We start from the raw sequence: 12,931 nt of genomic DNA on the forward strand, positions 1-12,931 counted from the left end.
TTACAATTCTTATGTCCAAACGCCCACCTAGTCTCCCAAACTTGAGTAACCCCCAATTTGAGGCTTTTTAAATGTAAAAGTTAAACTCAGTAGTTATCCATTGATTGTCCATTTTCCAAGTAGATAATATGGTTCTTATCCATATTTGACCCGTTTTTAAAAAGTTCATTATCCAACCTATTTTTAATGGATAATATGGGTGGTTAACTATTTATTTTTTATCTATTTTGCCACCACTAATACAAAGATACAGTCAATGAAAGAGGTTTACTTGAATCCCTGTGCTATTTGTACATCATGACACTTTACAATTTAAAATTTAAAAAATGACATTTTCATATCTCTTATGTGTAAAAGACAAATCTCTTACGTGTAAAAGTAAATCTCTCATGTGTAAAAAAAGAGAGGTAGTGTCATAAAACTAAAAACAAATTTGTAAACAACCACAAAACTAATGAATCCCTTCACCGGAAACTTATATTGCCTAAATAGTATAAAAATATTTTTTTCACTATGTATATAAACTTTTAAATTCCCTTGATATAAGTGGAATTTTTATTGTTGTGGCAAAGATAGTCTCAAAATTGCTTAAAGTCACATCAAATTTTTTGAATATCCTTGTTAAAATTCCTAACTTTGTTGCATATATCAATTAGATTTTAACAGATATTTAGGTAAACTCCACCTGGAAATTTTAAGTTTGAAGAACGTATACTACTGCAACTATTTAAAAAGAAGCTAATTCGAAAGATGTTTCAACTTATTAGTTCAGAAAAGACATTGGATGAATTTCCAATACATAGAGTTCACTTGCGTTAGCCCTATATTTAACTCTTCAATATTCCTTGGAAATTTTATTGGGTCTATGTAATAATCATTGTTTCGAGTGTTCTAGATTGGTATCTATTAATCAACATAGAAATCATTAGTGCAAATAAAATGATGAGTGTATGTACTTACCTGCATAATTGCATTGTACACCTGTAGAAGCTTGGTGAAAAAGTCTCAAGAGTTCTTTTCACTTTTCAGCCTTCGTCATTGAACTTTTCTTTAAGCGGTTTTAGTTTTCATTTTTCTACCTTTTTCAAGCTTTATGCACAAGCCTCTGGCGACTTCCCTTGGCCTCGTTTCTCCAATTATCTAACAGCAACTTTAATAATAATGATATACTACCAATAATTAAATGGACATTATACCTTTTAAAAAATAAGTAATTCTGTAGCAGAGTTCTCTGCTTCTTTCTTGTGTTTCGCTGTCCACTCATTTATTTATACATATTTTTGAAGTATCTTATTTTCATCTCTCTCTCCTCCTCCTTCTCCACAGGCTGAACAAACCTAACAGATGGCAAATTAATTACTCCACTTTCTTTTTCTTCAGTTTCTGGTGGTGAAGCGAAGATTTTGATTTATTTTTAACATTGAAATCCTAAGCTGAATAATCGGACAAATCTGTGGACTTTCAGATTGGCCGAGTGTCTCGATATTTTTGGCAAATTTGTCGCTTACCTTTTGATTCTTTACATTTTCAGCTCTTCAAATAAGATCTGCTATTCCTTCTCAAATTCAGCTCTCTTTCAACTTGGTAAACACCTCTCTCTCTTTCTCTCGGCATTTTCTCTGTACACGTGTCACAGACAATTAGAACCTTAGACACTGACGCAACTGTAGATCTTTCAGTGTCAAAAGTCAATGCTTTGATCTGCTTCCTCAAAATTCAACGTTAGCAATTCAAATCATTTCTACATACATTCTTTAGCCTACAAACTCAAAAAAATGATGCAAATGAAGACGAAAACCACCGGAATGCCGCCGATGATGAACGGTAGCTCTGATGCGAGCGAGAAGGAGTGGGAGCTGAGGCCCAGTGGAATGCTGGTCCAGAAACGCAACCCGGATTGTGAAAACTGTCCTCCTCCACCTACTATTCGGGTTCGGGTCAAGTATCACTCCATTTACCACGAGATCAATATCAGTTCTCAAGCAACCTTTGGTATGTTGTAACTTAAGTAGTACTTCTCTCTTTACAATTTGTTTGAGATTATTTTTTGTTAATTCAATTTCGGAAGAATAATATATTTATACTAACTTTATACTTCTCATTTTATAAGCTTAGGAATTGTAATGACATGTTTAAAACACAAGTTTTATTATAGCTACCCAAAAGTTATGGTATATATATTTAAAACCACATGTATTAAGAATTTTCGTTTCTTTTTAATTTTTTTATCAACTCAAATTATGCCAAGCAAATTGGAACAAAGGGAGTACTGCATTTATATAGCGTCTTTGTATTTCTAATTGTGTTTTTATGTTGTCAAATTGGCAGGGGAACTGAAGAAGATGTTGACGGGGCCAACGGGATTGCACCACCAAGATCAGAAATTACTGTATAAGGATAAAGAGAGAGATAATAAAGCATTTCTTGATATTGCTGGAGTGAAGGATAAGTCCAAAATTGTTCTAATGGAAGACCCAATTAGCCAAGAAAAACGGTACCTAGAGATGAGAAAGAATGCTAAAGTGGAGAAGGCTGCTAAAACAATATCAGAGATCACTTTGGAAGTCGATAGGCTGGCTAGACAGGTAATATTCCTCTTCCCCATTCTAGCGTTAACGAGAAGAATTTAAAAACTTTTAAAATTTATAGTGTAAAATAAATCATAAATATTGGTATAGCTATAATATTTCATTAAAGGTAAAATAAAAAATTAAATTAAATTAAATTATTTTCAAAATTTAGAAAGAAATAATTCTTTTTTTAACGGATTAAATAAGAGCATATAAATTGGAACAAATATACATTCAGTTTTCGATGAAAATATAGGTATTGTGGATAACTGTGACGTGCATTTTGATTGTCTAGGTTTCTGCACTGGAATCTATAATTTCCAAAGGTGGGAGAGTTGTAGAAAAGGATTTGATAAATCTGATAGAGTTATTGATGAATCAGCTGGTTCAATTAGATGGCATTATTGCTGAAGGTGATGTGAAATTGCAGAGAAAAAATCAGGTATTAACTTAAATCCCGCAACTTAGCTTTTAATTCATAAAGAAAAAATCTCTAAAACAAAATGTGATAAATGTTTGCAGGTGAGAAGAGTGCAAAAGTGTGTTGAAACATTAGATGTGTTGAAGATAAAAAATTCAGTTACAACCAGCAATGGCAATCACATTACAAAAGACCAATCTTCCCCAGCTCAGCAACACCAAAGGTATTCCAATGAGCAGGCATCATCACCAGTTCAACAGGAAAAATCGGTAAAAACCAAACAACAGCAGCCATCAAAGCACTCGAGCTCAGGGTCTGTAGTTATAACGACACAATGGGAAACATTTGATTCCACACCAGCGCCATTGCTGGACCATTTCTCATCACCTACAACCACACCAAGCACCCATGCTGCAGCTGTCCAACCGCGACTCAGTTGGGATTTGCTTTGAGTAAGTTGTAGCCAAAAGTGTTTGTGCTAGTTTAAAGGATCGTTTGGTGTGAATTTCTCCTTTCCCTTGTTGGTTTGGTACCTATTCTCCATTCTTTTATGTATCTAGATTTTTGTGAGATTCCCCTTTTTTCATGTATCTCCAACTTGAAAAAATAATTTGGGGGTTGCTGCATAATAGTTATTACTGGAGTATTAGGTTGTATTTCCTCTTCCAAGTTCTTTATTATGCTATCATCAATTTTCTACTGTAATGTTTTTGGTGCTGATACGTACGACAGTAAGATCATACTATTATGTATTTCCGATTGTAATGTTATTGAAGTGATAGGTATAGTATATTCCTTAACTATGCAGATTGATACTTAAATCATACAAAAACACTTATTCAATTGAGAGCTGTGGTGCTAACCTTTTACCAGAGGTGATAGAACTGTAGGTACTCAACATCGTGTTGAGTTGATAGTTGATGTTAATGAGACTTGCTGTGACAAGGAGATGTGGCTTGTACTTGCGCAATGCAACGAAATTTGGGATGGTGGTCTGATAAGTTTCTTGCGATGAATTTCTTAAACTAGGCAGGTGAGAATTACTGCTTGAGCTTATGCTTGATCTTCTTTCGTTCGTATTCGTGTTTGATCCTCCCTATTGTTATCCGATTTGGGTTAGGTCTTCGAAACCTATATTGGTACTGATGCCCTAACGCCTTTGGACTTTGAGCTAGTTTGAGGCACAAAGAATTCTATGCTTTGAAGAATAGCAATGTAGAATCCATAGTATTCATGATCCTATTTGCTTCAATAGCCCATTAGATGCAGTGCACATCAAGTGCTTACATCTGCAGCTCTTCGGCTGGTACCTCAATAGTCAATGCATTATTTGGCTTTCGGCACCCTTCAAAAAAGGAATATCATTGTTTAGGGGTGTCCTATTGGTACTATCTTTTAAAAACTCAAGCATCTGAATGCCATTCATCTTGTTTATTTTTTTTACCATGGTTAGTTTCCTGTCCTTTGTGTCAAGTTTTATGGAGGCCTCTTGCTTCCATGTTTGTTATACGTTTCTTTAAACCGCCAGACTGCGAAATGGGATTCTTTTCATCCTTTGGGAGACAATCGTATTCTCCTCTGCTTTGAGTGCTCACCTACCCTCTAAGGTGTGTATTCTCCTCTACCTGTCCTGAGAGATGTAGGAAAAAATAGCGTTGGCACATTAAAGTGCAAATTGCACATTGAACGAAGCCGTCTTGGCAATGATCCTAATCTTGACAATGATTACCGAGATATGTTTAGTATTTTATGAGTTTCCCGTGACTCAATCTAAGTGTAAGAAGAGGTATGTTAGGATAGACATGTGAAAACTAACAATGTGTTATAAGAAAAATCAAATTATGGTGGATGTCTACTCTTCCTTCATGATCTTCTCAAATGCTTAATGACATATTCAATGACATATTTCTGTGCTTAATGACATATTCAATGACATATTTTTCTTCACTTTTCATGCCTATATAAAGGCCTTGTAATAGATAGGAAAATACATACAATTGAAGAAGAAATAAGAATTTCTCCTCTCTTTTTCTCTATTTCTCTTAACTTGCTTTTCCTTATTTTATATTGTTACTTTTAGCTATATTTCATAACACGTTATCAGCACGAAGTCTCTAACCTCAAGGTTGAATTCCACTTCTGGCAAGGTATATCTCGATGATCTATTGTCAAAATTATCCAGATTTTATTCAGAAAGGTATGTAGTGTTACAGACACGTCTTTCTACTACAGCAACAAGTCCGAGCTTTAAACCAAATAAGTTTGTATCACTATTTAGAATAAGCAATGGTTTGGTTATTAGAAAATTAGTATTTATGTGGCTGCTAAGGATGTCACCTTGTTAAATTTTCATGAACTAAATAATAGGTGGCATGCGGTATACTAAATAATCTACAAAATTAAAATTATACTTTATTATGTATGCTTATGGTTTTATCTTATAATACGATTTTAGTATACCTATTATAATGATTATACATTAGTTTACTGTCAATAATAATAATAATAATAATAATAATAATAATAATAATAATAATAATAATAATAATAATAATATTCGTAACTATTTTATTTTGATAAGATAAAATATTAGTACAAGAAGTATGTACTACACCAAATTTTTCATTGATGATAGTTCTTATCAAATTAACATGTTGAATCATTTCTATATAGAAAGCAAATAGTAGTAGATAGTAGAAAGAGATTTGTCAATTATTTTTGATTCCCTGACTGACTTAAAGGTTATGCTATATCTTTTTGCTTTTCTAGAGAGCAAAATACTTAATTTCCACAAAAGTGCATGGTAACTAGTAGTACTATTATTCTGTTTGATACATAATTTTTTCTTAATGTTCTGGTCATATCACTTTCATCTTGAAGTAAGCTTATTGCAACAAAGACCATATGTGAATTTTTAATATTATTTTATATTTTCATATATCTGTTTGACACTAATTACTTAGCTGATTTGAGTAAACGAAAGTTTATTATTGAGAATTATATCCAAATGACATTATGAAGAGTTTAACTCAAGAGGTAAGCATTTCCTTCGTATTTGAAATTATTTTTGTCCTTTGCTATTAATGATATCAACTTCAATGAGTTCAAGTCGCAATGCACCATGAGGGTAAGACATAAAGATCAAGTCCTGATGCTCCATGATGATAAGAGTTGGGTTTGAGTCCCAATTCATTATGGCCTAACATGCCTTTATATTGGTAAGACATTGGGTTTGAGTCCAACTATACTATATTGATGATATAATATTAACTAAAAAAAATAATATATTTTCCATGAAAAGGAATGAATATTGTCCCACTTGATTTGCTCCATTCTTGAAGTGAATGTGGCAACGGCACATAATAAATCTAAATGAAGACAAGTGGTTGAACAATGAACGTAGGCGTTCCAAAGATCAAAATAATAATAATCATCACTATGATTATAAAAGGAGAACAATAAGGATTCTCAAAATAGTCCTTCAAAATGTGAAGGCAATATTTACCATCAAATTGGTATGAAATATAATAAAGCACGCCGCTGATTATGATCCATTCCTTAAAGAGAATGTGACTTGTGATAAGTATTGAGAATGCGGACCCATTCATAAAGGTGAATGTGGAAATATGTGATAAAAGTAATGAATAAAGACATACAATGCATGATTAGATGAATACCACACAACTCACTTCTAAGGGAGGTTTAAGTAAAATAAAGAGAATAAATATTATTGTGTGGTTACATGAATATGTCATTGGTCGCGTACATGTGATTCGCCAAAAAAACAAAATTTGTTGTGCCTTATAAAAGGTTATTAAAGGCAAAATTAAAGCAAGAAATAATTTTGCTTATGATAATTTTAACCATGACAATTTATTATGATATAGTTTCTCCGTGAAGGAGACATTTACCATATGAATGGTGTGACAAAAGATTTTGTAGTATAAAAGTTGTTAAGAGCTCCGGAAAAATTAATTTGTTACTATCCGGATGAATAAAATTATTTACGACATTGATATTGTAAAGTCTCAAAAGAAACTTTTTGAGTTTCAAATGTATAAGTCAAAGTAGTTGGCATATTGAGACTATAAATGAAAGGAATGTTGAATATCTTCATATTTCTATAATAATAACGGCTAAATATGAAATGTTACCCGATTTTCTTTCTATTTGTACTACACAAATATAAGCATGATGATGGAATCATATGTCACAAGTAAACTAGAGGTTTACTGAAACAAATATTAGTTGGCATGACCGATTGACCATCCCGGTTCAATTATGATACGAAAAATTAATTGAGAATTATATTGGCATATATTGAAGAAATAGAAGATTCTTCAAGAATTCTTTTGTGCTACTTATTCTCATGATATACCAGTTAAGGTTGGGATTGAATCCCTTGATTTCTGGAACAAATAAAAGGTGATAAATATATGAGCCTAGTCACCTGCCATGTGGACCGTTTACTATTATATAATTTTAATAGATGTATCTATTCTATGGTCACGTGTGCATTTGTTATCAACTTGCAATTTGGCTTTTGCAAGATTGATTGCTCAAATTATTAGAGCATAGTTTCAGAATATAAATTATGATGATTTATCTTGATAATACTGGTTTAAATCCAAGTTAGTTTAGCAGAAATTTGTATGCCTCCAATTATATCTAAACCATTGGTTATGAGTGCAAAACTGCCAAAATAAAATTTTATATGTGATATATTATTTAATATACAACAACACTTGTACGCATGTAGCCAAATTATGATAAGTTCTCCCTATCACAATCGGTTCAGGGTCAGGAACCAAATAATTTTTATCTAAAAATATGAATATGCTATATGATTTAATTGTTCCACTACAATGCACAAAGATGGATTCCCAAATAAGGTTAGGGATATGTGTTGGTAACCCCAACAATAGGGGCAGAAAATGGGCAGCTGAAAAAGTAATGCATGTAATGAATTATTATGAGTACATCTAGATTCTCGTACGAGAAAATGTGAACTTGAAGTTCAAGTGATAATTCATTTGCAAAATATTGCCAGACATTTTTGCTGACCCAAAGCTAAATGTCATATTCAGTTGCTAATGCTCCAAATAAAATAAAATTCATAATGAATAGAGTCTATGGCATGCATGAAGCATAATAGACTAATCGGTTCCAAAGATAAAACTCCTTGAAGAAAGAGATGAGCAAATGTTCAAGATAGTCATAATAAGGAAGTAAGTGCTCTAGAAGAGCACCACGACATAACACTTCATAAGACCTCACGGAAGAGGCTCAGGTACCTGAAAATAATAAGATAAATAAATCTCAAGAAGTTATGTCTTTATTGGGTAATAGTAGAACCAATATAAAATGATCGTCGACGATATTGTTAATATAATGTAGCGCTCAATGTTATTAATATTGACGAAGATCTTGAGCTCAAATTTGTCATGAAATTTGGACAGATAAATGATTGGGCAAATGAAAAATACGCAATGAAAATTGATTTTACCTGAAAAATATGAAGTTGGGCGAATAGTCCCAACACCTGAAAGTATAAAGCCAATGGAGGTATAAATATGTTCTTGTGCGAAAAAATATCAAGTCGATAGACATAAAGATGACTTGTGTCACAAGAAGATTTGTAATTATCCTGGTATTGATTATATAAAGACATGTTCTCCTGTGGTGGATGTCGTCATTTCAAGTTTTAATCTGGCAATACAAGAAAAACGTGATATGCATATAATGAAAATCATTGAAGGATTTAAATTGTTCTGAAACATATTAAGGTTTTCAAGAAATTTATTAAATAAAGCTTCAAAAATCTTTATACGGATTGAAACAATCAGGGCGCATGTGGTATAATCGCCTGAGTGAGTACCTGTTGAAAGAAGGGTAAAAGAATGATTTAATTTGTCCTTGTGTCTTTATAAAAATATCTGGATCTAAATTTATTATAATCACCGTGTATGTTGATGATTTAAATATCATTGGAACTCCTAGGGAGCTTCCTAAAGCAGTAGACTATTTAAAAACAAATTTGAAATGAAAGATCTTGGGAAGAAAAAAATTTGTCTTAGTCTACAAATTGAGTATATGAAAGATGGAATTTTTGTCTATCAATCAGCATACACTAAAAATATTTTAAAGCGATTCTATATGGATAAAGCACATCCATTGAGTACCCCGATGGTTGTGAGACCGCTCGATATAAATAAAGATCCATTCCGACCTCATGAAAATAATGACGAACTTCTTGGTCCCGAAGTACCATATCTTAGTGCAATTGGTGCACTAATGTATCTTTCTAACATTACAAGGTCTGACATAACTTTTTCAGTTAACGTCTTAACAAGATATAGCTCTGCTCCTACAAGGAGACATTGGAAAAACACATATTACGGTATTTAAAAGGGACTACCGATATGAGATTATTTTATGGCAATGATTGCAATCCCGATCTTGTTGGTTATGTCGATGCTGGGTATTTATCTGACCCACACAAGGCTCGATCTCAAACAAGTTATGTGTTTACATATGGAGGCACTGCCATATCTTGGTGATCGACTAAGCAATCAATCGTAACTACTTCATCTAATCATGCTGAGATAATTGCTATTCATAAAGCAAGTTGAGAATGTGTATGGTTGAGGTCTATAATACACCTTATTTGAGACAAATGTGGTTTGAAGTTTGACAAACTACCCATAATTTTGTATGAAGACAATGCAGCATGCATAGCCCAATTGAAGGGAGGATTCATAAAATGGGATAGGACAAAGCACATTTCACCAAAGTTATTTTTCACACATGATCTTCAAAAGAATGGTGATATCAATGTGCAACAAATCTGTTCAAGTGATAATATGGCTGATTTGTTTGCCAAATCCCTGCCGACGTCATCCTTCAAGAAACTAGTGTACAAGATTTGAATGCGAAGACTCAATGATGTGAATTGATGCTTTCATCAGGGGGAGATAATACGCATTGTACTCTTTTTCCCTTACAAGGTTTTGTCCCACTAGGTTTTTCTTGCAAGGTTTTTAACGCGGCAACCAAAAGGCGTATTTCTAAACACGTGTACTCTTTTTTCTTCACTAGGATTTTTTTTCCATAGGGTTTTTTCCTAATAAGGTTTTAACGAGGTACATTATCTATGGACATCCAAAGGGGAGTGTTATGAGAAAAATCAAATTATGGTGGATGTCTACTCTTCCTCCATGATCTTCTTAAATACTTAATGACATATTTTTATGCTTAATGACATATTCAATGACATATTTTTCTTCACTTTTCATGCCTATATAAAGACCTTGTAATAGATAGGAAAACACACACAATTGAAGAAGAAATAAGAATCTCTCCTCTCTTTCTCTCTATATCTCTTAGCTTGTCTTTCCTTGTTCTATATTGTTACTTTGAGCTATATTTCATAACACAATGCATAATTTTAATGCCGATAAATCATACTCTATCCGTTTCAATTTATATGAACAGATTTCCTTTTTAGTCCGTGGAAAAAAGAATGACCCCTTCCCTTATTTGGAAATAATTTACCTTTATGCAATGATTTATAGCCATATAAAATATATATGCTTTATTTTATACCACAAGTTCAAAAGTCTTTTCTCTTTTCTTAAACTCCGTGCTCAGTCAAATGGGTTCACATAAATTAAAACGGAGGGAGTATATCAAATGAGAAGTATACCAAAAGAGACACATACATTTAATGTGCTTTGGTTAATTGACCTTGTTGATCTATGATTTTTGATGATTAACAAGTGTGTACAATGAACATGTGCTAAGAACCAGGTTCTCGCAGTAGCTGCTAAAGGTCCTTATAGGGCAGTAACTTTTTACACGAAAGTTACTGCAGTCCGATATTGGTGGGAAGGATTCTTGACGCGATAAAGGTTGTTGCCTAAGGATATTTCCATATACGAGTCACAAAGCTTGAGGAGTCCTAATGATCTTAGGATTTGCAACTAAACAAGAGTTTGACTATTCTTAGAACTCCCAAAGATCTTGGAGTTATGAGGAGTTAAATATCTTGCCTATGTACTGTTGAAGACTCACTTTTTCACACCTTGACTGAAGAAAAGAGCATAAGCATTTTCCAGTTCAAAACGCACGTGAAGTTACTGATCAAGTTTGTTCTGAAAGTTAATATCTTTTCTACTTGAGTCAGTTTAGTTCATGTGTATTGGGATATTGAGTTGTAATCATGATTTCATTCAAACAATATTAGTTGGAGTATTGTCTAAGTTTGCAAATTAGAGTAACTTGTATTCTTCATACAATAAGTATAAATAGGTGAAGTGTGGAGGTGTATTAGGTTACAAGAGTTATAATTGGTACATTTGGCTCAGTTTTTCTAGTGAAGTTGAAGTTAAAATCGTACATGGTAGGTCGTAATATTTGCACCTTTGAGCTGGGTGATTTTCTATGTAAAATTGATGTCTTTTACTTTCCTGTTTATTTTATTTACGCGTAAGGAGTAAGATAAAGAACTAAGTTCTTTAGTAATTTAGGAAGGTACTCAAAGTAACAATTGGTATCATAACGGGTTCTCTTAAACATGGTTAACACCTAGAGAGATCTTAAAAGAAATGATGCTCCACCTGGAATCAACGAAGGACAATCAACTACTAGACTACCTCTGTTTAATGGAAAATACTATAGTTGGTGGAAGGCAAGAATGGAGGATTTCCTAATGACCGAGGACTATGAACTATGGATTATGGTAAATCGAGGACCATTGACTCCCACCAAGCAAAATGGGCAAAATGAAACAGTTCCCAATGACCTTTCAGAATTTGTGGCAGCTGACTTCAAAATGATGGAAAAGAATTTCAAGGCTAAGAAGATTCTCATTTATGGACTTGGTCCTGATGAGTACAACATGATATCTGCCTGTTCCAATGCAAAGAAAATCTGGGACACACTTCAAACTGCTCATGAAGTGACAAATCAAGTAAAGAGATCAAACATTGAGTTGCTCATGAGAAACTATGAGCTCTTCTCTATGAAGGAGTTTGATCCTATTCAGGAGATGATAACCAGGTTCACTATCATAGCAAATGAACTAAAGTCGCTGGGAAAGTAGTTTATCTCTTAAGAACTGGTTAGCAAAGTTTTGAGGATTCTTCCTGCCTTATGGGAACCAAAAGTTATAGCCATTCAGGAATCAAAGGAGTTGCACAAAATATCACTAGATGAGTTGATTGGAAATTTAAAAACTCATGAGATGAGGGAGCTGGAACTATGCAAGGAAGAACCAAAGAGGGATAAGACACATGTTCTTAAATCTACTGATGAAGATGAGTTTGACAATGCTGATCTAGACATTGCAATGTTTGCTAAGTTCAAAAAATTCATGAAAAACTCCAGAAATGCACAAAAGACAGAAAACAATAGCAAACCTAAGCAGGCTGACAAGTCTTCATATGATAGATGCTACATGAGTAACAAGTTGGATCACATGGTCAAAGACTTTCCAATGTGGAAAATTAATTGGAAGAAATAAAGAGTCGATAAAGAAAAAAAAGGATAAGTTGAAGGAGCGAGGCCTAAACAAAAGCAAAATCCTAGGTAAGGGATTCACTCAAGCCATGAAACAAGCTTTTATGGTAGCATATGAAGATAATGGAAGTGACAAAGAAAAGGATGAGACTTTTAGTCTATATGCTGTAATTGACTCACACGAGTCCAATGAGTCTGAACCTCCTGCAGCTAGGGATGCACATTGGAAGACCCCCTCCTTTTGATGAACATCACTTTGATGAATGAAAGATGCATATGTAGGTGTTCCTTCAGGCAACTGATTATAAAATATGGATAATTGTCAATCACGGGATAAACATACTTACAAAAGTTGAGAGCAATGGAAACAAGAGCATCAAAAGAGTAGAAGAATAAAATGCTGAGGCTCGCCAGATCATCT

At 33.4% G+C, this 12,931-nt stretch overlaps 1 protein-coding gene across 2 annotated transcripts; it reads left to right on the plus strand.

The window, feature by feature from the left end:
• Positions 1-1,194: 1,194 nt before the first annotated feature.
• LOC104102594 (BAG family molecular chaperone regulator 1-like) lies at positions 1,195-3,696 on the plus strand. 2 transcript variants are annotated; one of them, XM_009610347.4, is made up of 5 exons: positions 1,302-1,584; positions 1,680-1,992; positions 2,329-2,585; positions 2,866-3,012; positions 3,093-3,696. In XM_009610347.4, the coding sequence occupies exons 2-5, from the start codon at positions 1,776-1,778 to the stop codon at positions 3,441-3,443; spliced, it is 972 nt and encodes a 323-aa protein (XP_009608642.1). In that variant the 5' UTR covers positions 1,302-1,584; positions 1,680-1,775; the 3' UTR covers positions 3,444-3,696. The 2 variants fall into 2 exon arrangements, with proteins under 2 accessions (XP_033513688.1, XP_009608642.1); XM_033657797.2 differs by having other exon boundaries at positions 1,195-1,992.
• The last annotated feature ends 9,235 nt before the right edge of the window (positions 3,697-12,931 follow it).

Source organism: Nicotiana tomentosiformis, chromosome 5 (assembly GCF_000390325.3).
Source record: "Nicotiana tomentosiformis chromosome 5, ASM39032v3, whole genome shotgun sequence".
In the NCBI taxonomy this organism is placed as follows: domain Eukaryota; kingdom Viridiplantae; phylum Streptophyta; class Magnoliopsida; order Solanales; family Solanaceae; genus Nicotiana; species Nicotiana tomentosiformis.